The sequence below is a fragment of the Sinocyclocheilus anshuiensis genome, unplaced genomic scaffold (assembly GCF_001515605.1).
Source record: "Sinocyclocheilus anshuiensis isolate Anshui unplaced genomic scaffold, SAMN03320099.WGS_v1.1 scaffold1006, whole genome shotgun sequence".
Classification (NCBI taxonomy): domain Eukaryota; kingdom Metazoa; phylum Chordata; class Actinopteri; order Cypriniformes; family Cyprinidae; genus Sinocyclocheilus; species Sinocyclocheilus anshuiensis.
In genome coordinates this window covers 2,890-18,038 of record NW_015540918.1, presented here as the reverse complement: position 1 = coordinate 18,038, position 15,149 = coordinate 2,890, and the positions used below count along the sequence as shown (strand labels likewise).

The following is a 15,149-nucleotide window of genomic DNA, read 5'->3' as shown; positions in this document are numbered from 1 at the left end:
TTAGCTTTCTATTATGAAAGAAAAATATTATTTGTAATTTAGATTCGTTTTCACTCATTGTTCATTTAACTTAAGTAAAATTAATATCTGTCTGTGTATATAAATTAGAATATACGTTGATACCATCACTGTTTCTTTACATTATTCTATTATTTACATTAGAGATGTTGCTCATGGAGTAAAATCTTAAGGTGGCACAGAAGTTTATAAAACTGATTTGAACTTAGAACTGAAAGGTTGGATTTTTTACCTAAGATTCATTAGAATCTAAATAATGCGATTAAAATTACAAATATAAATGTTGGTTTTTACCACCTGGAATAGTTAATCAGAATGACAAAATGTACCGTTCTACCTTAACTTATATCACACGCTTCCCACTACTGCGTACTGCAGACCCATGTGTTGCTCAGTAGCATGTTTGCAACCTAGACTAGAGTGTGTTTGACGTAAGATAAGTATCAAGCAAGCGCTTGAATCAATGAATTTTAACGATGCAAAGAATGAAATTCTGCAGGTGTTGTCCAAGACGGAGAGACAACATCTTCCAAAGCTGTTAGAATGGTTGAAAACATCCGGTAAATGCGCAGTTGAAATCTTTTGTTATTGTTTTGTCAGCTATAGGTTAGATTGTGTGCAAGGTTTTCTCCAGTTTATTTATATCTTATTTAGACTATATTAAGCACTTGATCATGGACGTAAATCAGTTACATTTTTTTATCTATATTTTCAGATGATCTGGATGATTTCCTGGTGGATAACCAAAGTGTTATTCTTCAAAGTATTGCAGAAGACTTAAGGGTTTGCCTGTCACTGGAGGCTATGGTTCCCTCAGAGTCTGTGGCTATTCAGAAGGTCTGTTCATTAGATCTTTAGTATTTTACTCTGGCATTCACTACTATATTGTTAGATCCTAAAGCGTACTTTAATGTTTAGACTCAACAGAAACCTCATCCCACTGTACATGTGGATGCATTCTTATATGATGAAGAAGCTGTGGATTCATTGTGTGAGGAGGGAAAAATGAGTCGCAACTACTGCCTCAACTGTGGATCGCACAGAACAGCACCGCTGGGTGAGTGTTTACATGGAGACTGGGCTATGTATTACATAAACTCATGCAATAATACAGCCACATCATAATATGCCATTTTTAATGTTTCACAGAGTTCATCTCGCATTCATTCTCAATCCCTGAGCTCCAGTTCCTATTCCACAATGTTCTTCCAGACCTCACAGGAAAACTGGTGGTGGATGTGGGATCTAGACTTGGAGCTGTGCTATTTGGGGTAAATTGCTGGTAATAGTTTAATTAAACACAACTAAACTCCTTATTGATTGTAAATTACCTGACATTTACAGGAACAACCCCCCTGGGGCAACCAGGGGTTAAAGGAATAGTTCACCCAAAAAATTAAAATTTGCTGAAAATGTACTTACCCTCAGGCCATCCAAGATGTAGATGAGTTGATTTCTTCAGATACAGGAACAGATACAGATCAATTTAGCATTTCATCACTTGCTCACCAACGGATCCTCTGCAGTGAATGGGTGCCGTCAGAATAAGAGTCCAAACAGCTGATAAAAACATCACAATAATCCACAAGTAATTCACACGACTCCAGTCTATCAATTAACATCTTGTGTAGTGAAAAGCTGCATGTTTGTAATAAACAAATTCAACAAATTATAATACAAGTCCTATATCCATAATATTGCTTTCTCCAGTGAAAATCATCTCATCTGAATCAGGACAGGAATACGCACAGACCGAGCACCGTTTACAAGCGAAGAAAGTCCATAACAGTTATAAGCTAATATGTCTGTGGATATTGATTTGAGGGGACAACATGGGATGGACTTTTTCAAAGAAGGAAGCATTATTACGGATTATGGACTTATAATTTGGCAAGAAGTGACAGTTTAAAGTTAAAATGTCTCAACAATTACCTTGTTTCTTTCACACATGTGGACTTGAGTCGTGTGAATTACTAGTGGATTATTGTGATGTTTTTATCAGCTGTTTGGACTCTCATTCTGACGGCACCCATTCACTGCAGAGGATCCATTGGTGAGCAAGTGATATAACACTACATTTACATCCAAATCTGTTCTGATGAAGAAGTAAATTTGATCAAATTTGAATAAGTACATTTTTTGAAAAGTTTTTGGGTGAATTATTCCTTTAACTGCCTTGCCCTGCTGGGTTTAAACCTGCAACCTTTTACTTACCAGTCCAGATCTGTAGCCACTAGGCTACACCAGCTTTATCTTTCTTGTTAAAACATGGTCTGATGGTACATCTATGTTATTGCCTCAGATAGATCATTTTTCTCTCCTCAGGGCTACCTGTACAGTGCAGCATCTCAGCTTGTGGGGGTTGAAATAAGCTCAGAGTTTGTCAAGCTTCAAACAATGGCTGTAGAGAAATATGGCTTCAGTGACAGAATTCAGGTAATCAATCAAACCATTTCTTTGTTATGGTAATTGTTTTGTCTGATAGTATATTTACAAAGATGTTTAATGTGCACTGCATAGGTGATTCATGCAGATATCCGCTCTCAGGCTGCCTTAGTGCAAAATACAGATGTTCTGATCATGAACAACGTGTTTGAATACTTCATGGAACCGAGTGATCAAATGCAGTAAGTGCCAAACTGTGACTGCACTCAAGAACATGCAGAGATGAGAACAAATGCATAAATAAATGTTTTCTTTATTATAAACAAATGATAAATAGTAACTGTGTGTCTTAAATTAGGTTTAAACTAAAACTTCCCATTTTTTCTTGTCTTTTTTTTCAGAGCTTGGCTATTTATTAGTCAGAATTTCAGAAAGAAAGGTGCACTGTTAGTAACTGTACCCAGCATTCAAGAGGCACTTGCTTTACTTCAGGACGCTGTTGTAAGAAGCTTCTTTCTATCTATGCTATTTCTGAATTTGTCTCTAAATTGTGATTGGCAGTGCAGTTCAACACATTAATACATCAAGAATTCATAAAACAAATCTAATGTTTACAATTTTTTTCTTTCCCAGTTCCTAGAGACATTAGTGCTCAGCCGATGGATAGAAGAAGTACCACTTGATTACTCTGTTTATCTAAAAAATGACACAGATCCAGATTCTCTCAAGCAAATCCATCTTTATAGAGTACTTTGACCCTCAGAAGAGACTCTTATGATACAGTGGAACCAATAAATACGATTAGCCTCAGTGAGGCCTTTAACAGGACAAATTATGCAAATATATTTGATTAAACACAGTATCCTCTTTCGATGAACTTTCACTTGTCAATTTTTAAAGTTGAGTTTGATTGTAAACACATTTATACTTAAAATTGTCCATTTATGTAACTAGCCATACATTTCATATAATCTCTTTATGTCATGTTATGTTTGCATTGCTGTATTAAGCAGTCCACATGTGAGAGTACCCACTTCCTTAGTTTTTTTATTTGTTCAAATGCATTTCTGTCTCCAACTCTTTCTGTTGAAACAGGAAGTAAGGGGGGATCGCTGCATGTGTTTTTTTTTCTCTTTTACAGGCAGAGGTAGTGCCTGGAGACAATTTACGTTCCTTGAGGTTATTTTGCCTTGGGTTATAGCCAAACTCATTCAAGTCACCGACTGATGACTTTAGTTGAGAAGTTGAATTTGTTTGTTAACCCATTATAGCTATTAAAATATAAAAAATAATTTATGATAATGTGGCACAACCTTTTGCTAATTGTAATGACTGTCTGTAAAGCAATGATGAAATTATATATTTGCATATCATACTCTTACAAGAACACTATCATATATCGTATAGCTCAAAACTAACATATATGGATGTAAAGCCACTAAACTTCAATTTTGATAATTATGACGAAATAATATTTTAGCTTCCTTTTATGATTATACTTTCAAGAGTACATTAGGACACGCACAAAAAATGCTTCTAATCATTTGAGAAACTAAGCTTTGTGGTTGGGAAATTTGTCACAGTGATGGCGCTACAATTATCTGCCTTCATTTTCAACCACGGAATAGCTGTCATCAAGTATCAACGCCTACTCAAATATATATTAACCTAAAATAATGTCATTCAAAATGCATGAAGCCTCTGGAAAAACTAAAACCCCATTTCTAGTTTCCCCTCCCACTATTGGCTACGGAGGCGTGATTGGCGCTCAAACCGCCCAATGGAATGTCACAATTGTCGTGTAAGCACCGCCCCCAGCGCTACGCAGTGGGGTAAGTGAACTAGAGCGGATCAAAACTTGTCGTCAACACGCTTATACCCGCTCGGAGAAGTGGGACATATTCTGATACTCGTGTGTTTTTCTTTCTCTTCCGGAGCCGATTATTTTTTTTTACATCAAAGATTTGGTAAATATCAACATTTAAAGTCAGTGTATAGGGCTCATTTGTTATATAGGAACCAAGCGTGTGCTTTATATTCGTTTGAATAAAAAAGGCGAAACATGTGGGCTGGATTTTGAACGTCACCCGGGAAGCGCGTGTCATTAACAAAGACTGAAGAATATCGTTCTTTTTTTTTTAACATTTGAAATCCTAACGGTTTTACTTCAAACCAGTTTCGACGAGCCTCAAAGTCTGACTTTTAATGGAGCCGTATTAATTTGACATTTTCTCACTTTCTAATTGTCTTTTTGTGTTTGTTGTTTTTGAAAGTCCGCGAGAAAGATAAAGAGAAAGGAAAGATGCCGCTTCTCCACAAAAAGCCGTTCGTGAGGCAGAAACCGCCCGCTGATCTCAGACCCGATGAAGAAGTCTTCCTCTGTAAAGTCACACATGAAATCTTCAGGAGCTATGAGTAAGGGATTTTCATTTTATCTCTATTTGTTCATTTCAACTTCCCCTTTGATGCTAGTCAACAGAAGCACTAGAAACTAACAGAAGTGACAGCCCGCTTGAAAGTTTTATTTTTCATTCTTAAAACAACTACCAACCTACATTTATCTTGATTTGATATGTTAAACCAGCTTTATTAATGACCCAACACCCCTGGTGTGAAACAACCTTGAATTTATAAAGACTTGAGGATTTCCCCCTTCATACACCCGGCAGGTGTCAGTTGGAGGCCTTTGCTAACAGAGTTGGCTGCTAGTTAGTTAGCTCAGTTTAGCCAACTAAACCACGATACAAAGAGCAGACGGAGTTAAATAATTCATAAAACTATCTGTCGATGTGTTATAAGAGCTTAAATAGTGCAATATCGCTGGTGGGATGTCCCCGGGAAGCCCCTGTTCGTGTGTTTTTGGGGGGTGTTAGCGGAGATGGGACAGATCTCATCCACACACAGGATGTTGTAGCTTAAAACGTGGTCGCTGCTATTGTTAGTGTGTTTGCTCGTTAGAGGCAGGAGTTTTACTGCTCTTTTCATTATGATGTTGATGTCACTTCACATAAGGCCTTGGGAAACTGACTTGCTGGAATGGGAAAGATTATAATGCCCATGTAGTACTTAGTTGCAACTATTTGGACCGGTCTAGGTGCTCATCTGTCATCGGCTCTTGGAAGTTGTCATTTGTCTTTGTAAGTGATCATGTTGGGATGATGTTCTGAAGTAGGATGCAGATAATAATTTTACTATGTATGAACTATCATTAGGTTTGTTTACAGTTACAACTACTAATTACTTGCAGATAAGGCAAAAAAAATTGACGGATACTGCTTTAAGACCAACTTTCCAATAAATGATATACAAAACAGAAAGAACACGGTTCAAAACACAGTAACTAAATACAAAACACTGAAACTAAATGACAACAATAACAACTTAATATGCTTTGATTATTGTTTTGGTTACTTTTATTATTGATTACTTATGATGATATTCATGACATTGGATTTATTTTAAAATCTGAATGGTCATAAATTGATATTCATCTTTATTTTGGATGTCTGCCTGTTTGTTAAGCGTAAATATGAATGATATACATGCATTATGTGATTAATGTTGAGTTATGAGTGACAACAATTATGTCACCTGGCAGCAGAGCGAGTGACAACATTCACAATTTCTCCAGGAAAGACACGTGTAAGAGCTTTCATTAGTAACGGTTTAGAAATAAAAACCCAAAGACTTGCATTGTGTACATTTCAAGTGAATAAAACTTGTAAAAAAATTATGCATATTGTAGGAGATATAAAATGATTTTGCACCTTTATAGTGTCCAAAAGCTTGATTTTGAACGGGTTTATCATTGAGATTGGTCTTACAAGTCATAAGACTGATATGGGAAGTTGTTTAAGTTAGAATGACCAACTACTTGGGCATATAAACTAACACTAGTCTAACAGGTATTAAGTGTGTGTAATTGTGTGTTAATAGAGCTTAAAATATTGTCTCCTTTTGATGACAGCAGTCTATTTGCGAAGTTATTACTAATAGCAAAATTAGGAAAAAAAAGATGTGATTGTAAACAAATAAGATGTATTTTGGGTAAAATCTCCACTTTGTTATTTGTTTTCCCCAAAACATGGAATTTTTGACAAGGTTCTTTAGTCAGTTTGAGTTGTACGTGCATATCTGTGTAAGCCATAAAGGTGTCAGGATAGTTATTAACATTACACATTGTGTTTTTGTGTTGCCAGTGAATTCTTTGAGAGGACAATTCTGTGCAACAGTCTTGTATGGAGCTGTGCGGTGACTGGGAAGCCCGGCCTGACCTACCAGGAGGCCCTGGAGAGTGAGAGGAAAGCCAGACTTAATCTTCAGAACTTTCCCAATGTGCTGCTCGTCCCCCTTCTGCACCTGACAGCACTTACGCACCGCTCACGTCTGCATGAGATATGCGATGATGTGTTCGCTTATGTCAAAGAGCGCTTCTTTCCTGGAGAAATTGTGGATGTTGTCACTCGCTCTGGTGCCAGGTGAGATAATTGTTGTCACTCATAACTCATCAACATTAATCACATTATGCATTGTAGTGTTTCTCTTCCAGGGCAATTCACCCGAGCGCTGAAATTTTTGTTGATGTTCATGGAATCAGCCGTGAAACTTTTTATGAAAAAAGCAATAAGCTGTTTTTTTTAATTAACCCTTTAACTGTCACCCGTCCCCTCTGTGGGACGCCTAAGTTTACTTCACTATATTACAATTAAATCCTAATCTAATCATGACAAACTATATCGTTGGAAAGATCTAAGACTCCTAAATAGATATTTTACCAATGTTTTTGTAAAAAAATGATGTAGGAAAAGTAATAGATTAATTTATGACAAGAGTGCACCTCAAAAATCTACATCATAACAGGAGTTCTGACCTTTGTCAAAAAACTCTTCTAGGTTCAAAAAACTGTCGTCCACAAATTCGAACATCTGGGTTGTGCTGTTCTGTTGTAAATAAATCTTAACCAATGATTCCTAATTGCATCTACTTCCGGAAGGCCAAATAAAGTGCTTTTGCTTTCGCACTGAAACACACACCGTCTCCCTGACATGGCTGCATCAACACTACTGCTGTTCCTGAGACCACGCCTTCTTTTTTTGCGTGCACATTTGGGCGGCATTATGCTAATATTTCCACATAGTGACGTAGACATGTGGGGGCGTTTTAGGTAGGCGTGGTTGACTCTTAACTTTTATAAAGAATATCTCTTTGGATTTGAGACTTTAGTCTTTGCAACTTTACAGATCTTTATGCACCAAGAGCTTGTAACACTCCAAAGAGAAAGGAAAACTTGAAATCGCATCATATGACCCCTTTAAGCTAAAAAAATATACATTTATTGAAAAAACTGTAGCAAATGTATATCTGTAATGTTGTTATGTGAACAGCCTACAGTGAGTCAGATGAATTTGTGAGTCTTTTTTAAATGATTCAACAGAAGAACCAGGTCATATGCTGCATATTGGACTGTACTGGATGCAATGCATGTTTCTTTTTGTGTGGCACTGAAAATTCAGTCACTACAAGGCCCATTCAATGTGACTTTAAAGTCAGTTTCATCATTTTTGATAATGGTTAAATCTTTGTTGAAGATCTGTCTTATTAATTAAAAATAATTGCAAAATAATTTTAGGACAGCAGTTTACTTTAATTTTTTACTGGAGAAAAAACAACCATTATGTAGATGATCCACAACTGTGCGAGTATGTGAATAGGGATGAACAATAGCCCTGTATAAAGCACTGTTTTGAAAAGACCATGGCTTAACAGAGGAGAAACACCCAGATGTTCATCGATGTGTCTCCACCCTCGTCTGCCTTCTCTAGACAAAGCTCTTTTGGAACTCTGAAAGTCTTTGGCAGCTCTGTATGCAGTACATTATCAAGTGTTAGAAAAGAAGAATGCCAACCTAGCACAATTATGAGTCCAGAGAAATAATGTTAGCCTGTTCTTGACCAGAAACTTGTCTTTTGAAGGGAAATGTATCAGAGCTCTGTACCGTAGGAGAGGATCAGAGTCAGCCATCATAAGCTGACCTTGCTATTTGGAGATAACATAAAGTGATAGGGTGGAGCTTAGAGAATCCCCCTGATTGGCTGAACTGGTGCAAGGAGTTGCCCTAGAACTCATCAGAGCTTGCAGAGACAACCAGACGTGAGGCAGCATGGAGCCCCACTGGTAGACGGGGTGGAGGGGGATTTTTTTTTTTCCTGTTTTGGAAGACAAGTAGGAAGACCGCTGTCTGTGTCTGGCTGAGTCTTGCTGTCTCAACCAGTCAGTTAAATAGATCACACCCAAACTGCCTGCTTGATTCTGTATGTTTGGAGTTTTTTGCAAGTTAGTGATGAGATGTTGTGTTTTCTACATTTTAGATAAATACAATATTTACAGAAAGAAGGAAAATGAATGGCCGTTCTGGGAGACATAGAGATAGGCTTGCATTTTCACAATTTCTTTATGAACTGCGCTTTAAAATAGATTAAAAACATTTTACCTGTACATTAGGGCTGCACGATATATCAAAATATCGCAAATGTACATATCGTGATATGCATATCGCAATGGCATGTGATATCTGAATTATTATTTTAATAATAGGCTACTTCTAAACGTTGCGAAAAGTTACTTGCGTAACTTGCTTGACGTTAAAAAGAATTAAGTGCAATAAGTTGTAACTCGTTGTGGTCTCGTGCTGTCTGTCTGACACACCTGAAGCGCGCGCACAAACAGTAGTAAATGCTGCTCCATCTGAAAGCACTGCGAGTTTGATTTGCTTATAACGTGCATTTGAAAAAGCAACATGTGTCAAACATCTTTCAAACATGAGAAGCATTTATGAACCTCTTGTCCAACAAAAGACGTTTAATGTTTTTACTCAACTCACTTCATAACGTCAGTCGAGTGTTTGAAATAAATCCTTCTGTGAGATGATGTGACTTCTTACACAGAATAAGACACGCAACATATTATTTCATAGTTTATTATGCAGTGATAAAGGCTATGTCGATTAGCATTGCATTATATATACTTTATTATAATGAAAATTATAATAAGAAGAACTCAGATAAACCATATATTGTCATAGTCGTGTGTTTATTAGTCACGTTGAATCAATGAAAGCAGTTCAATCTTCTGTTTATTCAGCTGCAGGGATAGGGATTTCCTGGAGCAACTTGCATTTTCTTTCTTCTGCGGGGATTTGGAGTTTCAGCGCAAGAGCACCTGTCTGACACACCTGAAGCGCGCGCACAAACAGAAGTAAATGCTGCTCCATCTGAAAGAACTGCAAGTTCGAGTCGCTTATAACGTGCATTTGAACAAGCAACACGCATCAAACATCTTTCAAACATGAGAAGCATTTATGAATGTCTTGTCCAACAAAAGACAACATTTAATACCTTTTTACTCCAAACCCACTTCATAACGTCATTCGAGTGTTTGAAATAAAAATCCTTCTGTGAGATGTATGGCTTCTTACGCAGAATAAGACATGCAACATATTATTTAGTATTCTATGCAGTGATAAAGGCTATGCCGATTAGCATTGCATTATGAATATACTTTATTATAATGAAAATTATAATAAGATCATCTCAGATAAACCATATATATTGTGTTTATTAGTCACGTTGAATCAATGAAAGCAGTTCAGCTACAGCAATAGGGATTTCCTGGAGCGACCTGCATTTTCTTTCTTCTGCGGAGCAGATTTGGAGTTTCAGCGCAAGAGCGCCCTCTGGCCTTCGGATGGAGCAGTATTTACTACTGATCACAGAACCCGGCTTCACTGACGAGCTGTACATGTAAAAAATCGCAGCCTTTGGCGAATCACGATTGCAGTTTAATTTCGATTAATCGTGCAGCCCTAGTCTTAAGAGAACGTGAACAGTTGGGAAAGAAATCAGATTAATAATACGGTAAACCTGCAGCTGTCTGTCAAACAACAAAAGAAAAAGAGAAAAATCACTCACTGCTCTTGACTGACTAACCTTTGTAGCTTTATTATGAATCAGTGTATATTAATTAGACTATACAGTGTTTTAGTTTTACATTTGATTGAGTTTCTGTATTGTTTCTTACTTGAATGCTACTGTTAAATATATCTTATGTAAGCCTGTCTGAAAGTTAAAGCACTGTTTATTTCATTTGTATCTTTGTTCTTTTTAGATTTGTGACATTGCTTTTTATGTAATTCTAAAACACTGCTGGTCACTTTCAGAAGTTGTAGTGAATGTGAAACATATACATTGGTTATCATTTGTAGTTTTTAAATATTTTTAAATATAATTTAACTTGATTTCACACACTTAAAGCAATACCGTATCGCATATCGAATATCGCATTATTTAACAAGGTATCACATATCGCAGTTTTCTTCAATATGGCACAGCCCTACTGTACATACTGTTTGTAGTAACATTTGAAGTAAAATTCTGGTTCCCAGGCTGTCTGATTAAGTCTAGTTTTCTTTTTCGTTCATCATGAAATATACAGAAGTATGTTTTTCATATCAATTTGTTAATAGTTTTCCATTTGGAACTAAACAAATGCACACAGATTAGTTTAATCTGTTATAATATTTCCTGCTCAACAGAGAACCCTGCAAAATATTGGATGTTACACCTCCTCATTCCAATGGCACAGTCAACGGCCATGTCAAACACCATATAGAGGGCGATTCGATCGTTATCAGTGACAGTGATGAGGAGCCCACAGTCACTTCCCCCAAAACACCAACTAATGGGTCAGTGCTCGGAACTTCCTTTCTATGAAATGCTTCATATGTTTCTAAATCTAAATGGCATGTTTTATGCTTTGTTGTCTAAAGCAAGAAGAAGAAAGCCACCAGTCCATCTTCATTTAAATACAGAGTTCAGCCTGTCAGCCCAGAGGGTTGTGAACCTTTAGTTGTAAAAGCTGCTCAGATTAGGTGAGTTACATATATTTTTTTTCCTTAACTAGAGAAAAATTCATAAATAAAATGTCATAGTTGTCTTTTTGTTTCTCTTGTTTGTTACTCATTGTAAAGTCTTTCGCTGATTTTTTCCCCCCCTTTTGCTTTTCCATATAGTCGGAAGAAGAGCGTTTTTAGTCGAGACAGATTGAAGCTGCTTCTTAAACAGCACTGTGAACCAATGAAAGGGACCATCAGACTCAAGGTAAATATAAAATGAAAGAGTTATCCAGATTGCCCATTTTAAAAATTTCAATTTGGATGTTTTTTTTTCCTTTTCTGGTTACTGTTTTTTTTCCAGCCATCAACGGTTCTAAAACATAAGTTGGCCGACCACAGTTTCTCCCACTTCTTCCCGGACGAGCCCCCAGTGTTTATCTTCAGTCCACCAGGGAAGGGCAGAGGTTGCCGTCCTAATGATGCCTCCCCAACAGAGGTCGGTTATTTTGTGCTTACATGTGTGCTTAGATGTAATGTTTGCAACTTGGCCATCTTCATTCAGGCAATTACAAGTATGGTACACCATTTGTTCAAGAAAAAAAATTCAGTTTGATACTGTTTCTCTGATGAGGATTTGTTTCCCAATTTTAGATGAATTATGTCGAGGAGAAGTTAAAATTGATGCAGCAGAAAGAACAGATGATGGCCATGGGTACGTTTAAAATGCAAAATACAAGTTACACACTGACTAGACATGTCATGGGGTGAATTATGCAATGCATCTGCATAAATTTGCTGTTTCTTTACATGGCTTGCATTATGAAGAAAAATTCAAGAAAGAAAGAGAAGATCTAATTGAGGCCAAAAGGAAAGAAAAAGAGGACAAGGAGAAAAAGATAGAGGAGATGAAGAGGATAGTAGAAGAGGAGAAACAGAGGCGGAAAGAGGAGAAGGAACGAATGAAGGTTGAGAAAGAGAGGGTGAGTTGGAAGTTTTTTTTGTTGTTTTTGTTCTCATCTCTAGTCTTTCACAAATTTTTGGTCCTACATATGTAAAAAGTAAATAATGCTTATAATTTGTTACATTTTATTAATTATTGCACCTGTTATACTTTTGTTTGTTGTTTATGGCTAATTGTAAATGTGCTGCAGGAACGAGAGAAGCTAAAGGAGGAAAAGAAAAAATATGCAGAACGACTGAAGTTATGGAGCAAACCTCGAGAGGACATGGAGTGTGATGACCTAAAGGTAAACATGCCCCCTCAGACTATTAAACACATTTCTGCAGGGACGCATACATAAGCAGCAGACTAAATGCTGTTTTTGAAGGATTAGTTCACTTTCAAGTTAAAATTTCCTGATAATTTACTCACCCCCATTTCATCCAAGATGTTTACGTCTTTCTTTCTTCAGTCGAAAAGAAATTAAGGTTTTTGATGAAAACATTCCAGGAATTATTCTCCTTATAGTGGACTTAAGCGGCTACCAAACAGTTGAAGGTCAAAATTACAGTTTCAGTGCAGCTTTAAAGGGCTCTACACGATACCAGACGAGGAATATAAGGGTCTTCTTATCTAGCGAAACGATCTGTCATTTTCTAAAAAAAAAAAAAGTCAGCGTTTACAAATGTGGAGAAGGAGGACCGTTCAAAAGTTGTTGTATGTTCAATGACACATATTCAAATGTCTTTGTGTCAGTTTATCGTTTAAAACGGTCACTTTGTGTGCGTATCCTGGGTGTTTAAATCTTTTGAAACCTAACTTCCGCCTACGTCAAGCGTGACCTTTTCAACGTAATTACATATTACGTGAAGTCATGGACACGCATCGCAGAGCAATGCAAGGCATGCATTTTTGTTTAAAAGGCATATACTTTTTTTTTTTTTAGAAAATGACCGATCGTTTCGCTAGGTAAGACCCTTATTCCTCGTCTGGTATCGTGTAGAGCCCTTTGAAGCTGCACTGAAACTGAAATTTTGCCCTTCAACCGTTTGGTAGCCATTGAAGTCCACTATAAGGAGAATAATCCTGGAATGTTTTCATCAAAAACCTTAATTTCTTTTCGACTGAAGAAAGAAAGACGTAAACATCTTGGATGACATGGGGGGTGAGTAAACTATCAGGAAATTTTAATTTCAAAGTGAACTAATCCTTTAAATATGCCTGTCTTCAGGAGCTGCCAAAGCCTCTTCCAGTGAAAACACGTCTTCCTCCAGAGCTATTTGGAGATGCTCTGATGGTGCTTGAGTTCCTGAATGCATTTGGAGAGCTGTTTGATCTAAAGGATGAATTCCCTGATGGCATAACACTTGGTAAGAGACACTTACTGCTCATAAATGCATTACACTATGGGATATTATGCCATTCCCACTCACTGACTCACTAAATCTAGCATGAGTGTCCTAATAACATTCTATCTTACAGAGTGGCTTTTCTTTTACAATTTACAGGGATTGTGAGTCTTCCGGATTAATCCGGAATTCCGTTTTTTTATTTTTTTATTTTTCCGGCCTAAAATCATGACCCACGTGAATCATGCAGATCAGGAATGGAAAAATCAGGGGTGGGGAGGTGTTTAGGGTGATGCTGGTTACTGCATGATGAGTGAAATCATGAAATGGCCTTTAGCAATTAACTAAATAAACTGAGAAAAGGTTGTTTTCTAAATACTTAATGGACAGAATGGTGCTGAGAGTGCTGAATGAGTGTGCAGCGCCATCTGCAGGACAGTTAAAAGGGTTCAAATGGTTCAATGTGCCAATGAGAGTAGAATCAGCGCTGAAACTTATTATTCGCCCAGTAACTTTTTATGAATGATGGTGAGAATTTGAGATTGCTTGGTACTATCATAAAATTCGCAACGGTTGTGATGTAATTATATAAATATAGGCTGAAGTCTGATGTAGGCTTGCTACGATAGACGGTGTTTTCCGTTATACCGGTGTTAAGCTGCAACACCGTAATCATTTGCCTACCGCGGCACCGCCCCCCACCGTCGTTTTGATTTTTTTTTTTTATAGTAACAAAAATCAGTTAGAGGACAGGCACTTTTAAAAACTAAACGCTCAATGCAGCCTGCCGAACCGTGCACGAACGACAGTGCAGCATGGAGCAGGAGTCAGATTTTATTTATCACGTGAGGAGAGTGAGTCGAGCTGACTGACAAGAGTGAGGTGAGAAAGACAAGACGATGGCAGAAGATTGTTTAGAAAGGAAATGCAAAGGTGCCTGTTTGGTAATATTTTAGATTTTGAAAAGCCTATTGACTGGAAGTTTTTTTTTTTTGTTTAATTCGTTTCTTATTTATTTGGTTCCACAGTGTTTGCTGATTTACTTTTTCAACTTTGTGTATTTTATTTATTTTATTTTACATCAAGGTGTAGCCTTTGTGCCGTGCCTCCAAGCTTTCTTATTCATTTTGCTAATAAACGTTCTATGTTTCTTATATATTTGGTTCCACAGTGTTTGCTGATTTTCAGTTTTATATACCTATTTAAACTTTGTGTAGCCCAAGTAATTTATTATTTTATTAGGCATATATGGTGTATTTTTATTCGTTTTGTTAATAAGTTCTATGAGTTTGACGTTGTTGTTGTTTGAATTGAATCAACGGCGAATTGCCGCTAATTTGAAAGTGAAAGTAAAATGCGCACGATGCTTTTTCAAGCTATTTGAAAGCCAAGAAATCCGAGGAAAAGAGGGGAAACTCAAATGAACAATTGCTTAATGCCAAATTGCGGCAATTCAATTGCCGCTAATTTGAAAGTGAAAGTAAAATGCGTACGGCACTTTTACAAGCCATTTGAAAGCGAAAAAAAGAGGTAAACTCAAACTAACTAACACCCCCCTCCCCACTCC

General features: G+C 37.0%; 2 protein-coding genes across 2 annotated transcripts; both read left to right on the top strand.

Moving 5' to 3' along the window:
* The first annotated feature begins 85 nt into the window (after window positions 1-85).
* Window positions 86-3,729, top strand: LOC107689298 (uncharacterized). The gene is made up of 8 exons (XM_016487238.1): window positions 86-578; window positions 734-855; window positions 937-1,075; window positions 1,168-1,289; window positions 2,344-2,454; window positions 2,539-2,645; window positions 2,805-2,904; window positions 3,037-3,729. Exons 1-8 carry the CDS (start codon window positions 482-484, stop codon window positions 3,157-3,159), a joined length of 921 nt encoding a protein of 306 aa, XP_016342724.1. The 5' UTR covers window positions 86-481; the 3' UTR covers window positions 3,160-3,729.
* Window positions 3,730-4,232: 503 nt separating this feature from the next.
* On the top strand, window positions 4,233-14,260 carry LOC107689297 (bromodomain adjacent to zinc finger domain protein 1A-like). The gene is made up of 12 exons (XM_016487237.1): window positions 4,233-4,370; window positions 4,677-4,818; window positions 6,603-6,881; window positions 10,994-11,143; window positions 11,228-11,329; window positions 11,471-11,558; window positions 11,655-11,789; window positions 11,945-12,005; window positions 12,119-12,273; window positions 12,445-12,540; window positions 13,465-13,603; window positions 13,716-14,260. Exons 2-12 carry the CDS (start codon window positions 4,706-4,708, stop codon window positions 13,748-13,750), a joined length of 1,353 nt encoding a protein of 450 aa, XP_016342723.1. The 5' UTR covers window positions 4,233-4,370; window positions 4,677-4,705; the 3' UTR covers window positions 13,751-14,260.
* The last annotated feature ends 889 nt before the right edge of the window (window positions 14,261-15,149 follow it).

Bases quoted from the DNA above. Each gene is read 5' to 3' on its own strand.
- LOC107689298 (XM_016487238.1), top strand. From the start codon at position 482: ATGAATTTTAACGATGCAAAGAATGAAATTCTGCAGGTGTTGTCCAAG. The intron at 856-936 runs GTCTGTTCATTA...TTTAATGTTTAG, and splicing joins AGTCTGTGGCTATTCAGAAG to ACTCAACAGAAACCTCATCC. The intron at 2,455-2,538 runs GTAATCAATCAA...TGCACTGCATAG, and splicing joins GCTTCAGTGACAGAATTCAG to GTGATTCATGCAGATATCCG.
- LOC107689297 (XM_016487237.1), top strand. From the start codon at position 4,706: ATGCCGCTTCTCCACAAAAAGCCGTTCGTGAGGCAGAAACCGCCCGCT. The intron at 12,274-12,444 runs GTGAGTTGGAAG...AATGTGCTGCAG, and splicing joins TGAAGGTTGAGAAAGAGAGG to GAACGAGAGAAGCTAAAGGA. The intron at 12,541-13,464 runs GTAAACATGCCC...GCCTGTCTTCAG, and splicing joins TGGAGTGTGATGACCTAAAG to GAGCTGCCAAAGCCTCTTCC.